General features: G+C 44.9%; 2 protein-coding genes across 2 annotated transcripts; one reads left to right on the top strand and one right to left on the bottom strand.

Moving 5' to 3' along the window:
• The first annotated feature begins 325 nt into the window (after nucleotides 1–325).
• LOC135263970 (N-acetyllactosaminide beta-1,3-N-acetylglucosaminyltransferase 2-like) lies at nucleotides 326–8546 on the top strand. The gene is made up of 2 exons (XM_064352508.1): nucleotides 326–602; nucleotides 5163–8546. The coding sequence occupies exon 2, from the start codon at nucleotides 5163–5165 to the stop codon at nucleotides 6642–6644; it is 1482 nt and encodes a 493-aa protein (XP_064208578.1). The 5' UTR covers nucleotides 326–602; the 3' UTR covers nucleotides 6645–8546.
• Nucleotides 8547–10514: 1968 nt separating this feature from the next.
• On the bottom strand, nucleotides 10515–17155 carry LOC135263967 (2-oxoisovalerate dehydrogenase subunit alpha, mitochondrial-like). The gene is made up of 8 exons (XM_064352501.1): nucleotides 16988–17155; nucleotides 16014–16190; nucleotides 15656–15742; nucleotides 15372–15480; nucleotides 14814–14975; nucleotides 14055–14261; nucleotides 13390–13531; nucleotides 10515–12884 (listed from the first exon to the last, which is right to left on the bottom strand). The coding sequence occupies exons 1-8, from the start codon at nucleotides 17099–17101 to the stop codon at nucleotides 12542–12544; spliced, it is 1341 nt and encodes a 446-aa protein (XP_064208571.1). The 5' UTR covers nucleotides 17102–17155; the 3' UTR covers nucleotides 10515–12541.
• Nucleotides 17156–17784: the final 629 nt, after the last annotated feature.

Genomic DNA, 17784 nt, shown 5'->3' with positions numbered 1-17784 from the left:
TAATCATGTTAAAATGGGAATAACGGACGTGTTGTGTTTGTTTTACATGCCATATTATGAATGTAGACGAATGCGCGTTGCGATTCATTGTAAAAGGAGGAAAGCAGAAACAAGTGGTCATATGTTGAAGCAATTCTTCGAGCCGCGTTATTAGAACCGTGTAAGGGTGAGTTCACAAATCGTAATGGATCATTCTGATGCTGATGTGACAATCACTAGTGTTAATGAGTTCTAGAACGTGACTATTTTTTAACGGGGGGGGCGGGCGGGGAGGAGGTGAAGGACATTCCAAAAAACCTACGCTTCAAAGGATTAACCTATCCCTTGATTCCGCCTGCCACAGGTTACTTTATGATGGGCTTGGTTACAATCCTGCAGATACTCCCACGGAAGTCTGCGTCTCTCACAGTGACCAGGAGGGTTTCTGCTCTGCAATTGTTCGGCAACTTGTCTTCTCACACTTTCAGATGGTTAGATTCATCCACGTACAATGAGCGCAGGTCTCATCTGTTCATAAATTGAATTAATTCTGAGTGTGGCTCCTGCTTTCTGAAAATTCAACTGTCAAAAATGAAGATCACGGGCTCTATCGAGTAACTGAAGTAAGTAGAAGCCTAAACTGCATTACGCTTCAATTGTTTTATTTCCCTTAAATCAAAGAGATTCCATTTCGGATTCAACTGCGAGTTGAACTATTGACAAACTGCATGTGTGAAACTATAACAACAAGAATATAATGGCTACCTAGTTAAATTCAACAGAAGTTTTATACGTGAGGCTTAGGGAATGATATTTTTCCTTTTTCAAAGTCCCTTCCCTCCTCATTTTCAGTTGGAGAAAACCGTCGCAATTGTAACAAACACGTTTTTCTCATACAACACTATAGCGCAGATACAGAAATGCATATGCGTTGTGCTGTCTTCTAACTGACCTCTAAGTCTGAGGTCTCCCCATTAAACTGCGATACTCACATAAGTAAACTGTTTCACTCACGTATGTAAATTCATAAATCAGAAGTGTTTTTTTCCGTTAATTAATTCTTGTGCTCCTTAAATCTAGATTTTATTTTAATCATTCGCTATAGCACGCATTGATTTAAAAACGAATTATAACATCGTCATATAAATCATGATTACGTGTTGCTTCTATTTGTACACAACTCGGATAAACACTGTTTTAAGCACCGATTCCTTTGTACCAGGTAGGCTACGGTTTTCTGTCTCTTGTTCAAAGAATGCCTGCTAGCGACAGGCAAAGAGGGTTTAGTGTCCATATGGCAGATGATGGGAGAGTTCCTCTGGTTCTCAGGAGGGGTCTGACAGTGAGGAATGTGGCAAAAGACATGGGCACCAGCCTTGTCACCTTTTATCGCAACTACAAGTAGCGGAAGCCGCTGCCCACTATGGGGTAAAAGAGGTAAAAACCTGGCCCGTTTCCGAACCAGCGGATTTGAGCAGGCTATGCAATCTGAACGCACTTCAGTAAGGTATACAAGTTCTATAGCCGGCTGAATGCGCTCAAGTTTTACGCAACTTGTATAGGCTACTCAATAGTAGGCTAGTGCGCCGATTCGGACACGGCCCTGGTTTCAACTTCGGATCCGGTATGACTGGCCAACAAATGACGCAGAACGTACTGGCTGAAAAAATAAGTGTTGGCTATTTAAAACATTACGAAAACACAGTAGGCCTACATCCAATCTCGCATGGCTCCCGTTTTTTGTTTAAACGACCTTCCTAATTTGTTGCTGGCTTAAACCCCCAAGCAGTTCTTTTAAACCAACGGTGTTTTGTCCTGGAAAATATTACAGATATTAACGATTTATTCATTCTGATACAGTAGGCTACATATTGTTCAGTACATTAATTAGTTTGCCGATAAAGTAGATATTTGGACTATAACGTTTCTGAATAGTAAATTTGCTACATATTGCGCATTCATTGTGTTTGAACTTAATGTGTTTATTGTAGGCTACGATGGACTACAAAGACAAATGTCCGATTTGTAAAAACCACCTCATTATTTGTTCCGTTTTACCTTTGTTTGTCCAAGTTGGTATAGAGATAGGGAAACTGTATTTGAGAGTTTATTCTTGATCTGATTAAGATTACGTTTAATTTTTCTGACATTTACTCGGAAACACTTAGAGGACTATTTTATATTACAATACTCCAGGCGAACAAATTATATGGGTCACGTGCTACAGGCACGTGCCGATTTTCTTACAATTGCATGTATTTTTGCATTATTTATTATTATAATTATCAATCACAGGTGATTGATAATTTTTTTCCTAGTGTGTCCAAATCAACAGAGAGAGTTTTTTTCTAATGCTACGGGTTGAAACAGCTAGTTTCTCTGATGCAGTTTACTGCCGGTTGATTTAATTAGCGGTAGCCTATTAATGTGACGAGAAGCGCTTTGTCATTTGAATGCTTAACATGTAGGCTAATTCCTCCCGTCCACACCCGACCCTACCATGTTACCTGTCTGATTGACTGATGTCTTCGTGGTATGTTTAAACACTAGGCTACCTCTGTATAAACAATACCCTGCCACCGCACTGGCAAGCAGAACGTATCTAAATTAACATACATAGCCTACAATGCCTTTTGTTCAGACATCTGGGAAATGTCAAAGTTAAGAATAGATTTTTGTTATTAATTTTTTTTTTAACCTGTAATCTGTCATTTTTTATTTATTTTTTGTCCAGGAACAAGGTTTTCCTTTTTTTAAACTTGACTTATTTTTTCTTCCTCCTGCAATGTAAGTTTGAAACCTACTTGCCTCCAGTCTGATTTTTTGTGTACAGCGTTCGACTCTCTCCAAGTTCACAATTGTTCCCCAACGGGAATGAGAGAAGAGCATTGTTGTTCTTCTGTGAGCTTGAACCATCGTTAAACCCTGTATTATGCGAAATGGGTGGGTTTTTGTACGAAGATGACGTTTCACGTTTCGGCGCGTTAGCTTTTAGGGCCGAGGAGGTTTTTCAATGCAATATAATATATTGGTGCCGATTGTTTTAGTCCTTTCTCGTTTTTGGGACTTTGGATGAGCAGGCATGGCAAGTTTCGTTTCAATGAAAAATGCATCGCCTCTCGTGGACAACAGCATTATTTTTTCTACATAATAAAAACATACATTTTACGCAAGTATACTCTTTCAAATGTGCTTCAGTAGTCAATCTCTTTAGGTTAAACATTTCGTATTCGTGGGGGTACTGCAATTTACAGATGTGTGCAATGCGAACGCTACCGTGTGCTTCCAAATTTAATGGCGACTTTTGTAATGTAAGAATTGTAGATAAATATAAACTTAGGGACTGTTATCAGGTGTGCATATGGTGGTGCGCTAAAGCGTTCAGTTCAACTCTAAATAGCACCAATGGTGTCTTTCAGTCTATAGTGCTATGCAGCAGGGTTCGAATTACGGGGGGGATAATTAAGACTTGGACCCCCTAAAAGAGGTAAAAACAACAGGTGGGGGGGGGCGGTAGAACCATTTATATATTCTTCTTACCTGTAATCGTAAATATTACAATATATTTCCCATCAGTGGCGTCACTAGACACCAACCCTAGTGACGCCACTGATGGGAAATATACCTCTACCTCTTTTGAGGGGGTCCAAGTCTTAATTAGGGGAGTCAGACCCCTCCAATCCCCCCCTCATAATTCGAACCCTGCAGTGAATCATTAAAAATGAATGTGACAATGCTGACCTTCAACTCGCGTCATAGTCCATCGTTATGAAAGTCTTCTATTGTCATGACTACCTCAGCTCAGTGGCTATGAAATATACACAAACCACTCTGCCGGTTATACAGCATTTTAATCATTGAATAGACAACAACCTTTGGCCATCTGCCACAAACAAAAGTTAATATTTTAAAATGACTCATAACCACCCTTTATCGGTAGCGTACAATTTCTTTTTCCCGAAAGTATGTTGGCACCTGTTCAACAAGTACATATGGGTGTGATGTTCATCTCATTCCAAAATCAGGGGCATTAACATGGAGTTAAACTCCATCTTTGCTGCTATTAACAGCCTTTACTTTTCTGGGAAGGCTTTCCAGTAGATTTTGGAACATAGCTGCAAGGATTCGCTTCCATTCAGCCACAAGAGCATTAGTGAGGGCTGGACACTGATGTTGGATGTAAGGCTTGGCTCACAGTCGGCATTCCAATTAATCCCAAATGCGTTTAATGGGGTAGAGGTCAGGGCTCTGTGCAGGCCAGTCAAGTTCTTCCCCACCAAACTCAGCAAACTATTTCTTCATGGACCTTGCTTTGTGTATGGGGGCACTGTCATGCTGAAACAGGCAAGGGCTGTCCCCAAACCTGTGCCACAAAGTTGGAAACGTATAATTCCGTAAAATGTCATTGTATGCTGTAATATTAATATTTCCCTTCAGTGGAAGTAAGGGGCCTAGCCAAAACCATGATAAAACAGCCCCAGACCATCATGCCTCCTCCACCAAACTTTACAGTTGGCACTATTTGGGTCCAGCACGGGGAGGTAGTTTGGAACCCTAATGAGCGTTGCGACCGAGGACAGATCATTTTTATGTGCCACAGGCTTCAGCACTCAGTGGTCCCGTTCTGTGGGCTTGTGTGGCTTATCGCTTCACGGCTGAGCTGTTGTTACTCCTATACGTTTCCACTTCACAATAACCGCTCTTACGGTTGACAGAGGCAGCTCTAGCTGTGCAGAAATCTGACAAACTGGCTTGTTGGAAAAGGTGGAATCTTATGACAGAGCCACGGTGAAAATCACTTCATTGACAACAAGCACGGAACCGTCCAGACCCACGGCACAACTCACTTCCGCAGACGCCATTTTAGCTGGCACCACCTGCGCATGCGTCCCACAAAACACCCCTCAAAGGTCGTCCGTGAGTGAGCGAGTGACCACAATTTGCCATGCGTAGCCCACGGCGGCAGTTCCTGCGCGCCGTGGGAAAAATTGGCTGTAGAATGGGTTGGACTGGAGATAGCACGGCTGTATGCTTGATTTTATGCACCTGTTTGGAAATGGGAGTGGCCGAAATATGCGAAAACACTAATGGGAGTGGCCATATACTTTCGGATATATAGTGTAGTTCAAAGGATGTCTGCTTAATTTGCTTAATAGTAATTCCATTGTACTTGTGTTTTCCAGATGAAGTGTTGCTCCTCAACAGTGGCTGCCTCGGTTTGCAAATACAGGATAGCGCTTCCACAGACAGCAGGCCTGCACCCTTTCTCCCGTCTGCCTGCTCCGTGCTCCTTTCCAGTCCGCACTATGCTTCTGAGGAGGTTCAGACGCAACAGCGTGATCGCCTCTTTCGTCTTCACCTGCAGCCTCGCCTTGGTCTGCATTTTATTCTCCTTGAAAGAGGAGCACTCCTCCTTGGAGCCAGAGACCGTGGAGGCAGCGAAGGCCAAGAGAGAGATTGAGCTGGAAACGAACAGCATTCCAAAGGTCCACACAGCGGTCCACACAGCGGTCCACACAGCGGTCCACACAGCGGCCCCCAGGGAAAAGAATAATGTCACCTGGCCGAAACCCCGGGCGCACCTGAAGCTCGTTGGCATCTCGGAGGCCTTCAGGAAAGCCGTCCCGCAGAACAACGCCTACTGGAACAGGAAGCAGTACGCTCTCTTCAGGCGGCTGGATTCGGCGGCGAGCTCAGGAGGCAGCTGGCCTGAAGCGGAGGAGGCGGACCAGACGCCGTGCAGCCTCTTGAGCTCGGAGCTGCTCCACATCAACATCCCGGACTTCGACTCCTACCCGGCCATGTACCAGGACTTTGCGCGGGGCATGCACTGCAGGGACCCGCCCATTCTGATCGACCAGCCCTACAAGTGCCCCGAGGCCGGTGAGGGGGAGCAGCCCTTCCTGCTCTTTGCCATCAAGTCCTTGCCCAGAAACTTTGAGCAGCGTCAGGCGGTGCGGAACACCTGGGGACGGGAGGTGACGTTCGAGGGGGGGCTGAAGGTGCGGACGGTGTTTCTGCTGGGCACGTCCTCCCCGACGGACCCCGACCTGGGGCAGCTGGTGCGCTTTGAGGCGGGCCACTTTGGGGACATTCTCCAGTGGAACTTCGTGGACACCTTCTTCAACCTGACCCTGAAGGAGAACGCCTTCCTGGGCTGGGCCCAGCGACGCTGCCCCCACGCCTCCTTCATCTTCAAGGGGGACGACGACGTGTTCGTCAACCCACAGGCCATGGTCAAATACCTGCTCTCCCTGAAGCCCGAGGAGGCTTCCAAGCTTTATGTCGGCCAGATCGTCTCCAACGCCACACCATTCCGTGACTCCAAAAGCAAATACTACATCCCCAATAGCTTTTACGATGGGTCATACCCCTCCTACGCGGGGGGCGGCGGGTTCCTGTTTTCCGGTTCGCTCGTGAGACCCCTCTACAATCTCTCGCAGCACATCGTCTTCTTCCCCATCGACGACGTCTACACGGGCATGTGCTTCCAGGCCCTGGGCATCACCCCCATGGGGCACCCTGGGTTCCGGACCTTCGACATCCAGGAGCAGGACCGCAACAATGTCTGTGCGCACAAGGACATCCTCCTGGTGCACAAGCGCACCCCGCAGCAGGTCCTGCGGCTGTGGAGGTACATGTTTAGCCCCCTGCTCACCTGCTGAGCCCCTCACTGCGCTGCTAGCTTCCCTACAGAGAAATGAAAAGCCCCAATGCACCGCAGCACGTCAACTCGCAGGGCAATTTACTGCTTTTTTTTAATTGCTTTTTTTTTTTTTTGTGTGTGTGTGTGAGACCAAGCCAAATTGGCCCCTGAAGGATGATTACATTTTAAAGTTAAATTAAAATAACAGTGACCACCTCAAAGAGAATGGAGATCTCTCAGCTGCCTCCAACATCTCTTTGAGAGATTTCCTTTCTTGTACCATGAAACGCACAAGAGTAGCAGTTTTGCACAATAGTAGCCGTTAATCTCCAATCCTTTGTGGCATATTTGAATTCCAGTCCCTGGCAGAGCAGTTAAGAAAAACTTCTGCTTTGTTTTAAAAGGAGTTTTACAATTGAAATTCTGGTTTACTATTCAAATACTATTCAGTTGCTCCTGAATTATGTGTTGTCATCAGCCAGTTGGCAATCACAACACCAAATAATGAATTCCAAAACATTTTGCTTCACTGTATAGCTGACACTATTTGCTTCTTCATTGCCATAATTAGGCAAATACTGCATTACCTCAAATGTTTGAGACAACAATGCACAGGAATGTATTTTTCTATGCATGCCACAGGAGAAAATGTAAATGTCATGTTGAACATGACCATACTTTCAGGGATAAAATGTAATGTGTAAGCATTCTTATAATTTCTTATTATGTTTTATGTTCCTCATGTGTAAGAAATAGTCTTTAAAACGTACATCACTACACAGAGGAGCATTGGTCAGGCACTGGAGACCAACTGGTCTTCAGGCTTTGTTCCTATGTAGATCATACTGTTTTAATAACATGATGTTGTTGAAGGCTGGGCTGCTTAATTCCAGGTCCAGGGCTGCAGTGCCTGCTGGTATTTGCTCCTACCATGCACTACACCACCTGATTTGACTGCTTATTTTACCTCCTCAGTTCAGGAAGTAAGCTGATTAGTGAAATCTGGTGGTGTAGTGCGTGGCTGGAGCAAATGCCTGCATACATTGTGGCCCTCAGGTCCTGGAGCGGACAAGGCCTGAGCCGTGTCCAAATCAGCACACTTGCCTACTTTTGAGGATACAACTTGCATGCAGGCTTGCATACTCAGTAGTAGGCAAGTGTGCTGTTCTAAGGTATGACACTACTGCTGTTCCTATGTCTGTCAGGAGCAAGGAACTCCACTGATTTAGCTGTGATGAAGTCCTTGGAGAGCCACAGGATCTTTTATACAGGAACACTCACCCAGTGTTCAGAGACTTAGGGTAGTTCTAAAACCTGCTAATGCTAAAATCACAGTTGGAAGATTGCAGATTTAAGATTGGAACTGCATATTGTCCAGGAGATCAGCGGCTCATTTTACAGTCAACACACAAACAAGCAGAGGTAGAAAGTCCAGGTTCAGGCAGTAGGAGTCCTCTCCAGTATTTTGTTCCTGGATCACCTGTATTTGCTAATTAGCACAGTTCTTCAGTAATAAGGTAAAACTAATTAGTGAAATCAGCTGGCTCATGGGTGGAAGAAAGGCATGGCAGGACTTTTGTTTTCTCACCTGTATCTGTATACAACATGGAAGTGTGACACCTAAGCTTTTAAAATATATTAGCAAATGGCCTATAGTATATGAGTATATTGCAAACATGAATGAGAACTGGTCAATCAAAAACCAGTTTAAACAATGTTTAAGCCTTTAACTGTGTATGCTAATTATTTATGTTTTGAAAAAATATGGCCACAGGTTATGAATACTCCAGGAGAAGCAGTGTAACCAGTCTTAAATTTAAAATGAAGAAAGGTTTTTGTATACTTTTAAAATTATGCTGTTGTATTGTGTATAATAACACGTATTTAAAAAATAAAAAAGGAGATTGTTGAACATATAAAAGCATCTGTGTTGTGTTTTGCATTACCTGAAATAAAATGTGCAGAAGTCTGGAATATTTTTTTGCCTCTATACTGACATTGCAGCACTAGTGCATAAAAGCCTACGCATGCTTCATCAGAAGATAACTACTGGCATCCAGCTTTGATTGGCATCCTTATTTGTGGGTGGTGACATAGGAAAGAGAAAGTTCCTTGACAGATTAAGAGGGTGTGCATTTTTAATCGTGTGAAGCATTCTGTGGAACGGAATTTCAACCGTCAAGCGTTCTGGTGGAGATTTGACAGTGGATTTGTGGTCACAAACCGGAATGGTCACAAGTTGAATTCCAGGGAAGGTTTCTGTTACCTTCAGGGAGATACTATCTAAATTGCTTCTGTAACCTATTCAGCTGCAAAAATGGGTTAGGGTGCCTAATTCATGATATTTAAGAAGCAAACGTTGGCTTATTGGTGAAGATGTATTAAGAACGTCCCAATTCTGTACTGACAATGTTGACTTAAGCTGACAAATATTGTGCTTATAACTCACAGGTCAAAATATGAGGTTGTGGGATTTGAATGTTTACAATAAAAGGAAATCAGATCATATATCCCTTATGTGAGTACATAAATGGATTTGGAAACGTGTATAAAAGCAAATTGAAAAAATTGTTGAATCGATAAATGTAATAAATATCAATCGATTCACACACATACACATGTATATTTACACAGTATATTTACATATGTCTGGGTGTGTGTGTGTGTTTGCGGAGGGAGGGGGGATATGCAGTTTCCCAGGAAAAGGGCTCCTGCCGGTGAAAATGGTGTAACATGAGTCGCGTGGGCTAGGTTTATCATAAACGAACCATACGAACACTCAACAATCTGAAATAATGGCATCCAGTGTTTCTTATAGTTATAACATACGTAATGAAGCTGCTAAAAGGTAAAATCTGTTTGCTTTCCCTCCCGACTACTTTAATAGTAATTCTGTAATTTAGCTTTTCTGACTTGTAACAGGTGCACTTTAACCCAGTAACGTGCATTTCCTTTACTATTAAATTTACCATTAAAAAGACTCATCATTACATTGTTAGCAGTGTTCTCTGGGAGGAACACATTTTTTAATCATCCGTTCAAATTCCCAGTCCCATGCATCGACATTGTCATTTGGAGAAAGCAGTCGGACAGGATAGCTGAGCAAACAAATAGCAGCGAGTCAACTGAGGAAACATGAATGAATAGTGAGACGTTAATCGAGACCACGTGACATCCTGTACGAGTAACCTGTTCTTATCCCATTCCTTCATCTATTTGCTTTTGCGTATGGGTCTATGACAAGACCAAGTGCAGGGCCACCCATTCCTGTTCCTGGAAATCTACCATCCTATAGGTTTCCATTCCAACCCTAACAAAGCACACCTCACTCAACAGCTAGATCTCGTTAGGCTGGTAATTATCATTTGTGCTAAATTTGGGTGGAAAGAACAACCTACAGGATGACGTATCTCCAGGAACAGGATTGGGCAGTCCTGATCTAGCAGTGTTAATTGTAAGCACACAAATCCAAGTTCCATCCAACAAACTGTGAAAGATGTTGGCTCACACAGGAGGTTGTATGGTCTTTAGTCAGTACTAGCTTGCCAAGGCTTTGGCCACGTTTGGGAGCTAGGGTCTCAAACATGACAATCAGTTCCTTGTTCCTAGTCACCCATTAACCCCTTTAAGGTGTCACAAATATCTGACTAGGATGCTCATAACTGAACACTCCAATGCTGATGTCACAATCACTACTGGTAATTGAAAGCAACAGAGTTTTTCTTCAAAGGGTTAAATGTCTGAGCGTGTTTGGCATTGCCTGGGTTCATGGACACACACCTACTGTAGCGTGTTTGTGGACCTGAGCGCCCCTGCTGTGCTCACTCTGTGGCGAGGCTGCTTTTGCGGACAATGAAAAGTACATCAGAACGAAAAATAACGACACCGAGAAGATTTGTTTCACTTTATTTCATTACCTACAGTTTGTTTCTCCTCCACAGGCCATTGTCTTGGAAATGTTTTTTTTTTTTTACACAAACTATACACAAACAAAATGCCTCTTTCCCAGATAAACTAGTTCACACAGAGATACAGTATACACAACACATATCGTCGTTATTGCCACGCAGTTCTGTGAATTCACTATGGAGAGTTTATGGTAGCTCTGGTAGGAATAAAAATGAACTCTAGTAGGAATAAAAATATACCAAACCACAATCAGAACACACCCCTCATTTGTCATTCATTGCTATACATCACTTTTCAACAACTTGATGTCTCACTTCAAAAATTTTAAACAACCTATAAGCCAATTTATGACTTTTTCATATATTTTTAAATATATTTATAATATATTTTTAATACTTCTCTCCCTAGTATGGAAAGCTTGTGGCACATGGCTCACCACAGCCTCCATTTTGGATCTGATGGGAGAGCGCAGAGCTCATGAAAGTATGCACTCTCCTCCAGAGCACCGCGGTTCGCCAGTCGAGCTCGCACAGACGTCAGTCAGAGGAAGACCGTTCGAGCGCAGCCCAACAGACCGACTTGCAGGTGCCCGACTGACCAACGGGGGCGCTGGTGTGTAATAACATGCGGTTATTCTGGCAGACTGAGAACCTCCCATCCCTCGGAAATGACAGTGCATCTCCCTGCGGAGCTGCCGGCCACAGATCCGGAGGCATGGTCCAGATAACCAGACCGTGGGGACCGTCTACACCAGTGGTGACCAACCCTGTTCCCGGAGATCTACGGTCCTGTAGGATTTCACTCCAACCCCAACAAAGCACACCTCATTCAACAGCTAGAGATCCACATTGAGCTACTAGTTAGCAGAGTCAGTGTGCCAAATTAGGCTTGAAATGAAAACCAACAAAAGAGTAGATCTCCTGGAACAGGGTTGGTTACCACTGATCTATACACTAGGACCTGGAGTGCCAGTGATGTTCCTGGTTTTCATTCCAACCAATTTTGATCATAAGAGATTGATCTATTACTCAGAGCCTGAGAAGAATATCCAGAGCCTGAATGCTGTAACAGCTGGACACCTCCAGCACATGATCACTTGTGTAAATTAAGCCTATTAATTAATCTAATTATGCAGTTGCAGGTTTGGATGGAGCAAAAACCAGGCATGTGTCTAGTACCCCAGGACCAGGGTTGCCAACTCCTGCATTAGAACATTGCCTTATCAGGATGAGCCACCCAACAGTCCCATGACTTAGTTAAATTATCCCCCAATACATACTTTTTTAGTGTGAAGTTAATGCGATATAATGTCTAGCCAGGAATGTAAGGACAGGGAGTAACAGGTTAATTTTTCTACAGTTTTCAAACACGGGCCAGCACAGCTACGTTAACCACATCACCCAGTTACAGTAGCAGCATGTCAGCAAACTTCACTGCAGATTGGGAAAGGGCCGAGAAGCACTCGACATACACCCAGTGTTGCTCCGCTGAGTTTGAGCTACAGAGAACGGGGTGTTTAAACAAGATAAAGTGTGCGATTCGAAAAAGGCTCTGTGTTCGTAAGAGGCCCTGGATAAGCAGCCTTGCCCACTGCATAAACCGTTGCTCTCGGTCAAAGCAACCGTACTGTGCTGAACGTCACCAAGGGAGGAGGTGGCCGTCAGTGGTCAAGGTTTCTCCTCTCTGTCCAAAGTGCGAAAATGGAAATCCTTACCACAAAAAAAAACTAAAGAAAAGAGCCATTAACCAGTGAAAGTGCCACTCTTCATTCCAATATGTGCGTTGAAAGGCCAAGGGAGCTATACCTGTGTAAATTAAATGTGCTTCTATGCCTAGAAAATGTAACTTCACTGTTCGGACACGGAGTGTCAGAAACTGTAACAATTCCTTCCCTTCTCCTAACCAAACTCGCCCCCCCTCTTCGCCACCCGTTTCCAGCCCTCCTCCTCCTCCTCCTCCTCCTCCTCCTCCCCCACCCTGGGCTCCTCCTCCCGGGGGTGAGGCGTTTTACTTGTCGTAGGTGTCGAGGGGGTAGTGCTCCTTGTACTGCTGCAGGTGCCTCCACAGGCCCTCCCTCTGCTTCTCCAGGTTGGCGGGCACCTCCTCGTAGACGTCGGTGAAGAGCAGCTCGGCCCGCGGCTTCAGACGGCGCTCGGCCTTCTCGAAGGCCTCCATGACCAGGCGGCGGGACTGCTTGCGCCACGCCCGCTCCTCGTCCTCGCCCCACCAGCTGCGCGCCGTCATGTAGTGGCGGAGACGCGAGATGGGGTGGTCCTGCTTGTCCCAGTAGTTCACCTCGTCCACCGAGCGGTAGGCCGAGCTGTCGTCGCTCGTGCTGTGGTGCCCGATCCTGGGAAGGGGGGGGGGGGGGGAGAGAACAGGTCAGCAGGGACCGAGAGCACCAAGGTTGTACCAACTTCTACATAACGGCTTCCTTGACTTTCATTGGCACAACTCTGGTCTTCATGTTGACAAACGCCAATAGCAGCCTCCAAAGGCAATCAAAAGCCGAGAATCAAAATTAGATACTGACAGCTCTCTTATGCCTGCACTAAGGAAGTGTTGCAATTTATACATTTTGGTTTCACCACGTAGAAAATACCATTTAATAAAAGCTGAGAATCCGCACTTTAACCACAGGTGAACTGTTCGATTAAAAAAATCTTTAACCCTGAAGACATTGGCAAGCTTCCTGCAGATTATTAGAATTCTTAGGGATCTGGAGGAATGTTACCACATTTCTACCAGTATCTACTTTCAAAGAACTCTAAACAGGTATTGGACAGGTGAGGGCGCTGAGACGCGATCCGACTGGGTGGCGCCAGCGGGCGTGGCGGCGGCAGACGGGCGGTAACCTGTAGGTCATGGCCTCGATGAGGAACGGCTGGTTCTCGGCGACGGCGCGGCGGCGGGCCTCCTTGGTGGCGTTGTACACGGCGAACACGTCGTTGCCGTCCACGCGGATGGACATCATCCCGTAACCCGGGCCCCGAGCCGCTGGGGGGGGTGGGGGGGGGGTGGGGGGAGGGAGAGAGAGAGAGGGGGGGGTGGAGGAAGGAGGGAGAGACAGAGAGGGGGGGGGGAAGGTTCAGTGGAGCCCCAACCAGATGAGAAAGAGAGAGAGAGAGAGATTTTTGAGATTTAAAAACCCCTTTATTCATTCATCTTTTATCATGCAATCCAGTTCGTTCACAAAAGAAATTGCAGCATCTGACACCATTGTCACGTACAAACTAGAATAAATACAAAAATCTGCCCTCCATTGTACGCCTCACCTCAAACTCACCCCACGGCCCGAGTTTCCATGAAACAGGGTGTGTCAACAACTTGTTCAGAACATGCATGCTCAACATTCGTGCGTGCAGTTACACATTTCTGAAAGCGAGAAACAGAAACAGAGAGTGGGAGGGAGGGAGGGAGAGAGAGAGAGATGGAGGGAGGGAGAGAAAGAGAGAGGGAGGGAGGGAGGGAGAGAGAGTGTGAGAGAGAGATGGAGGGAGGGAGAGAGAGAGAGGCATACCGATGCCGTCGCCGCGGTACTGCTCGTGGGTGGGGGTGGAGATGGCGTAGCCGTTGTTGCGGCAGAAGAAGATGATGGGGCACTCCAGGGTGGCGGCGAAGTTGAACCCGGCGTGGGCGTCGCCCTCGCTGGCCGCACCCTCCCCAAAGTAACAGATGACGATGCGGTTGGTGTTCTCCCGCTTCATCGCGTACGCCGCGCCCGCCGCTGCCAAACAGACCAGTCAACACACGCAGGTAAATGGGAGGGGCCTTTAGACTGGAAGCACATTAGGCGGGGTGGGAAAGGAAAAACCTAGGAAAAATCAGCTGACAGGAAGTCATCATTTGCATCTGGCCCACTTTAACCAATGCTTGTCGTTTTAAAGCTATTCTTTTCGGCATCCCCGAGTTCTTGCAGCTTTATCTGCCTTTAACCCTTTAAAGTATAAGATCACAAATATGTGATTAGAATGTTCTTGACTGAACATTCTAATGATGATGTCACAATCACTACTGGTAATTGAAAGCAGAGAAGTTCTAGAACACTAAATTAAATTTTTGTAAAAAACATTCCAAAAAAGCTGAATCTTTTTAGGGTTAATAAAGGGTTTGAGAATAATTTTCCCATTTTCTCCTACAATTGGCCAAATCGGGCAGTTTTTTTCCCCAAGTTTTGTTCGTACTTCCAACGGAAACAGTCCATCATTAAGCACTGCCTGACAACACGTTTGTGAAATAAGCTAAAATAACAACTGACTGACAGAGGGATTAGACTCACCCTGTGGAATCTGTGTAGCCAGTGGGGAGGAGATGGTGACAAAATTGAGGTCCTTGCTGCCGTAGTGGACGGGCATCTGTCGGCCCTTGCCCAGGTCGTCCATGTTAGCGTAGCACTGCGCCATGAACAGGTCCAAAGGAAAACCGCGATACATCAGCACGCCTACAGGGGGCGCAGAGAAGGGAACGATTGTTAGGAACGCACAGGCTCCACTGTCCATCAATCATTTTGTCCAAACGGAGTCCACCCTATTCCTTGAGACGACTAATAATGCAAGTCAAAATCTTCATCTTCTTCAGTCTTCTCAACAAATTGGTTTTCAGTCACAAATAAAAGCTAAAAAAGTAGCCAAGATTGAGGACTACGCTTGGAAGAACAGCAAAACAAAAGCTCATTCATACCAAATTGCTCTTCACAGGAATTAATGTGGTCAGCAATGTTTAATTAGTTTAAAATGGAAAAGCCAAGGTCCTGCCAACTCATGCAGGCACACAGTAGTAAGTCCTTACACTCCCAGTCCTAATTTAATTAAAAATGCCACAAGACCTGCACACCCACCTGCTTCTCTGTACTGGCCAAAGACCAGGTCACTAGGGTCCAGAGCTGCAGCACTTCCGATGTGCGTGCCCTCCTCACCGTAGTTCGTCATGTAGAAGGAGATCCGGCCCTGGCGTAGAAAAAAAAACAACTCTGCGGTCAGCATGACCCCAAAGCTTCCTCCACAAAGCATTCAGTCAGATCATGTGACTTGGCTTTTATTTGGCTCGTGTTCATGCGGTCCTCTGGACCACAGGCTGCGGTCACAGCGAGCTCAGTCCCAGCTCTGTATGGTTTAACCTCACCTGCCTCTGGGACTCGTACAGGATACGGTCCATCGTGTTGAGAAGAGTCATCTTCTGGTAAAAGTTCCGCACCTCCTCTTTTGGGATCTAATGGAATATGGGGAGGGGGGGTACAGACAGCAACACAACTAAGTGGGATAAGAACAGAAGTAAAGACTTAGAATAAAACAAAAAACTATGACAAGATAAACCATAAACAAATCTTGTCCTTATCCCTTCTAGTTGTAAGATCACATACATGTGATTAGAATGTTCTCAGCTTAACATTCTAATGCTGATGTCACAATCAGTAATGGTAATTTTCAGGCAATGGAGTTCTAGAACACTGACTTAGAATTTTGAAAAAGGGTTAAGGTACCTGAGGGTCTTCAGACGGGTTGATGATCTGACCCTGTCGGTCCATCACTCTGTACACGGGGATGCCGGAGATCACGTTGGGCTGGATGAACTCCAGGCGATCCACGAAGTCCGCCGACGCCCCGGGAAACTGCGGCTTCTCCGTGGGGGAGTCGAAGGGCTGCTGCCGCATAACCCCCTGGAGCAACGAAGGCCAGAGCCCGTTCTCAACAGGGCGCAAATGCACCACTGACAGCTGGATGGAACACTATTGAAGTGCACTGCCATGACAACTATTAAGATCGCACACTAATGAGTGCAAATAGATCTCCTAACTATAAACTAGCAACTGCTGTAACTAGGTATCTTTACAGTTACACCACAAACAAAAAGTCGTCCATCTTGTTCATCAGTGACGACGGTGCTATTAACGCCATACAGACATGCCGGTAGCAAGGGCCCACAGTTCGGGCAGGGTGACCCTTTCAAACACCTCCGCCCCTGATACTAACCAATCAGCGAGCAGGAACACGTACCGATAGAACAGGAGATATGACACCGCAAGTAAACCAAACACAACCATTAGGTAGCTGGGTGGCAGCATTGGAACAACGATTTTCCATCCGTTTTTTTAAAAAGCTTGGGAACCCAATATTATTCACGTGATGTCAACTTAACTTAATTAAGTCTCTAAGCAAAAGTTTCGTTTATTACCAGGAGGAGTGAACCAACATTAGCTAGTTTTGCACAGGCGTCTGGTAAAGAAACGTTTTCTCCTGTCGAATAACTTAACCAAACCGAAAATGCATTCGAATCTAGAAAGCCAAATAATTATATCACAGTCAGAAGTTAACACTTCCATCACTTTGATGGGTGAAATGTAGCCAGCTAGTTAGGGTTAGCCTGGCAACCTTTTCTATGCCGTATTGAATTACAAAGACCTGCATCGTCGCATTTATCGCACATTATTTCTACAAATACGTGGCTTATACTTACATTGACTCTGAATGCTCTGTACTGGCATAACCGAGAGGCTTTCAATCCCGTGCTTCGGGAAACCGCATTGAAGCCGATTGTACACAATCTCCTCAGACCTCCGATCGCCGCCATCTTGAATTGCAGGTCTGTCCCGCAAAGGGCTACCGTTCGGTTCTCAACCTCAGCACCGGATATAAAGTCGCCCTCTGTTGGTATCTGTAATTTGTACACAAAAGCCAGTTTTCTCATAGGGTTTTATTCATTTTTGAAAGCAAAATAAAAAATACTTCCACACATATATTAATGTTCAATCAGTGCAGTAGTTTAAATTGAAAAGAAAAATATATAAATTTAATTTGTTATTTTCTGAGGTCAGATATTTTTCTGAACACAGACTAAGATGTATATATATATATATATATATATATAAATATATATATATATATATATATATATATATATATATATATACACATCTTAGTCTGTGTTCAAAATATCTGTAAATATATATATATATATATAAATATATATATAAATTATTGTTCGTTTTATCTGACCATATTTTCGCATCCTAGTTGGAAAGTGTGCATGTCTGAATTAATACTGGACGAGAGAAAACGAGATGACGAATCGAGTCACAGCCTTGATAAACAGATTCAGATTTGATTGTACATTATGTCATATTTGCTATTGGTCAACTATAGGTAATTATATCCAACGAAGCAGCAAGTTAACTGCAGCTTTGTCCCGAGTGGTCCCTAATGATTGCAGCCAAATTTCAGGGGCTACACACAAAGAACACATCTGGACATCTG

This window comes from Anguilla rostrata, chromosome 9 (genome assembly GCF_018555375.3).
Source record: "Anguilla rostrata isolate EN2019 chromosome 9, ASM1855537v3, whole genome shotgun sequence".
In the NCBI taxonomy this organism is placed as follows: Eukaryota; Metazoa; Chordata; class Actinopteri; order Anguilliformes; family Anguillidae; genus Anguilla; species Anguilla rostrata.
The sequence above is the reverse complement of the archived record's forward strand: the minus strand, read 5'-3'. Positions and strand labels throughout refer to the sequence as shown.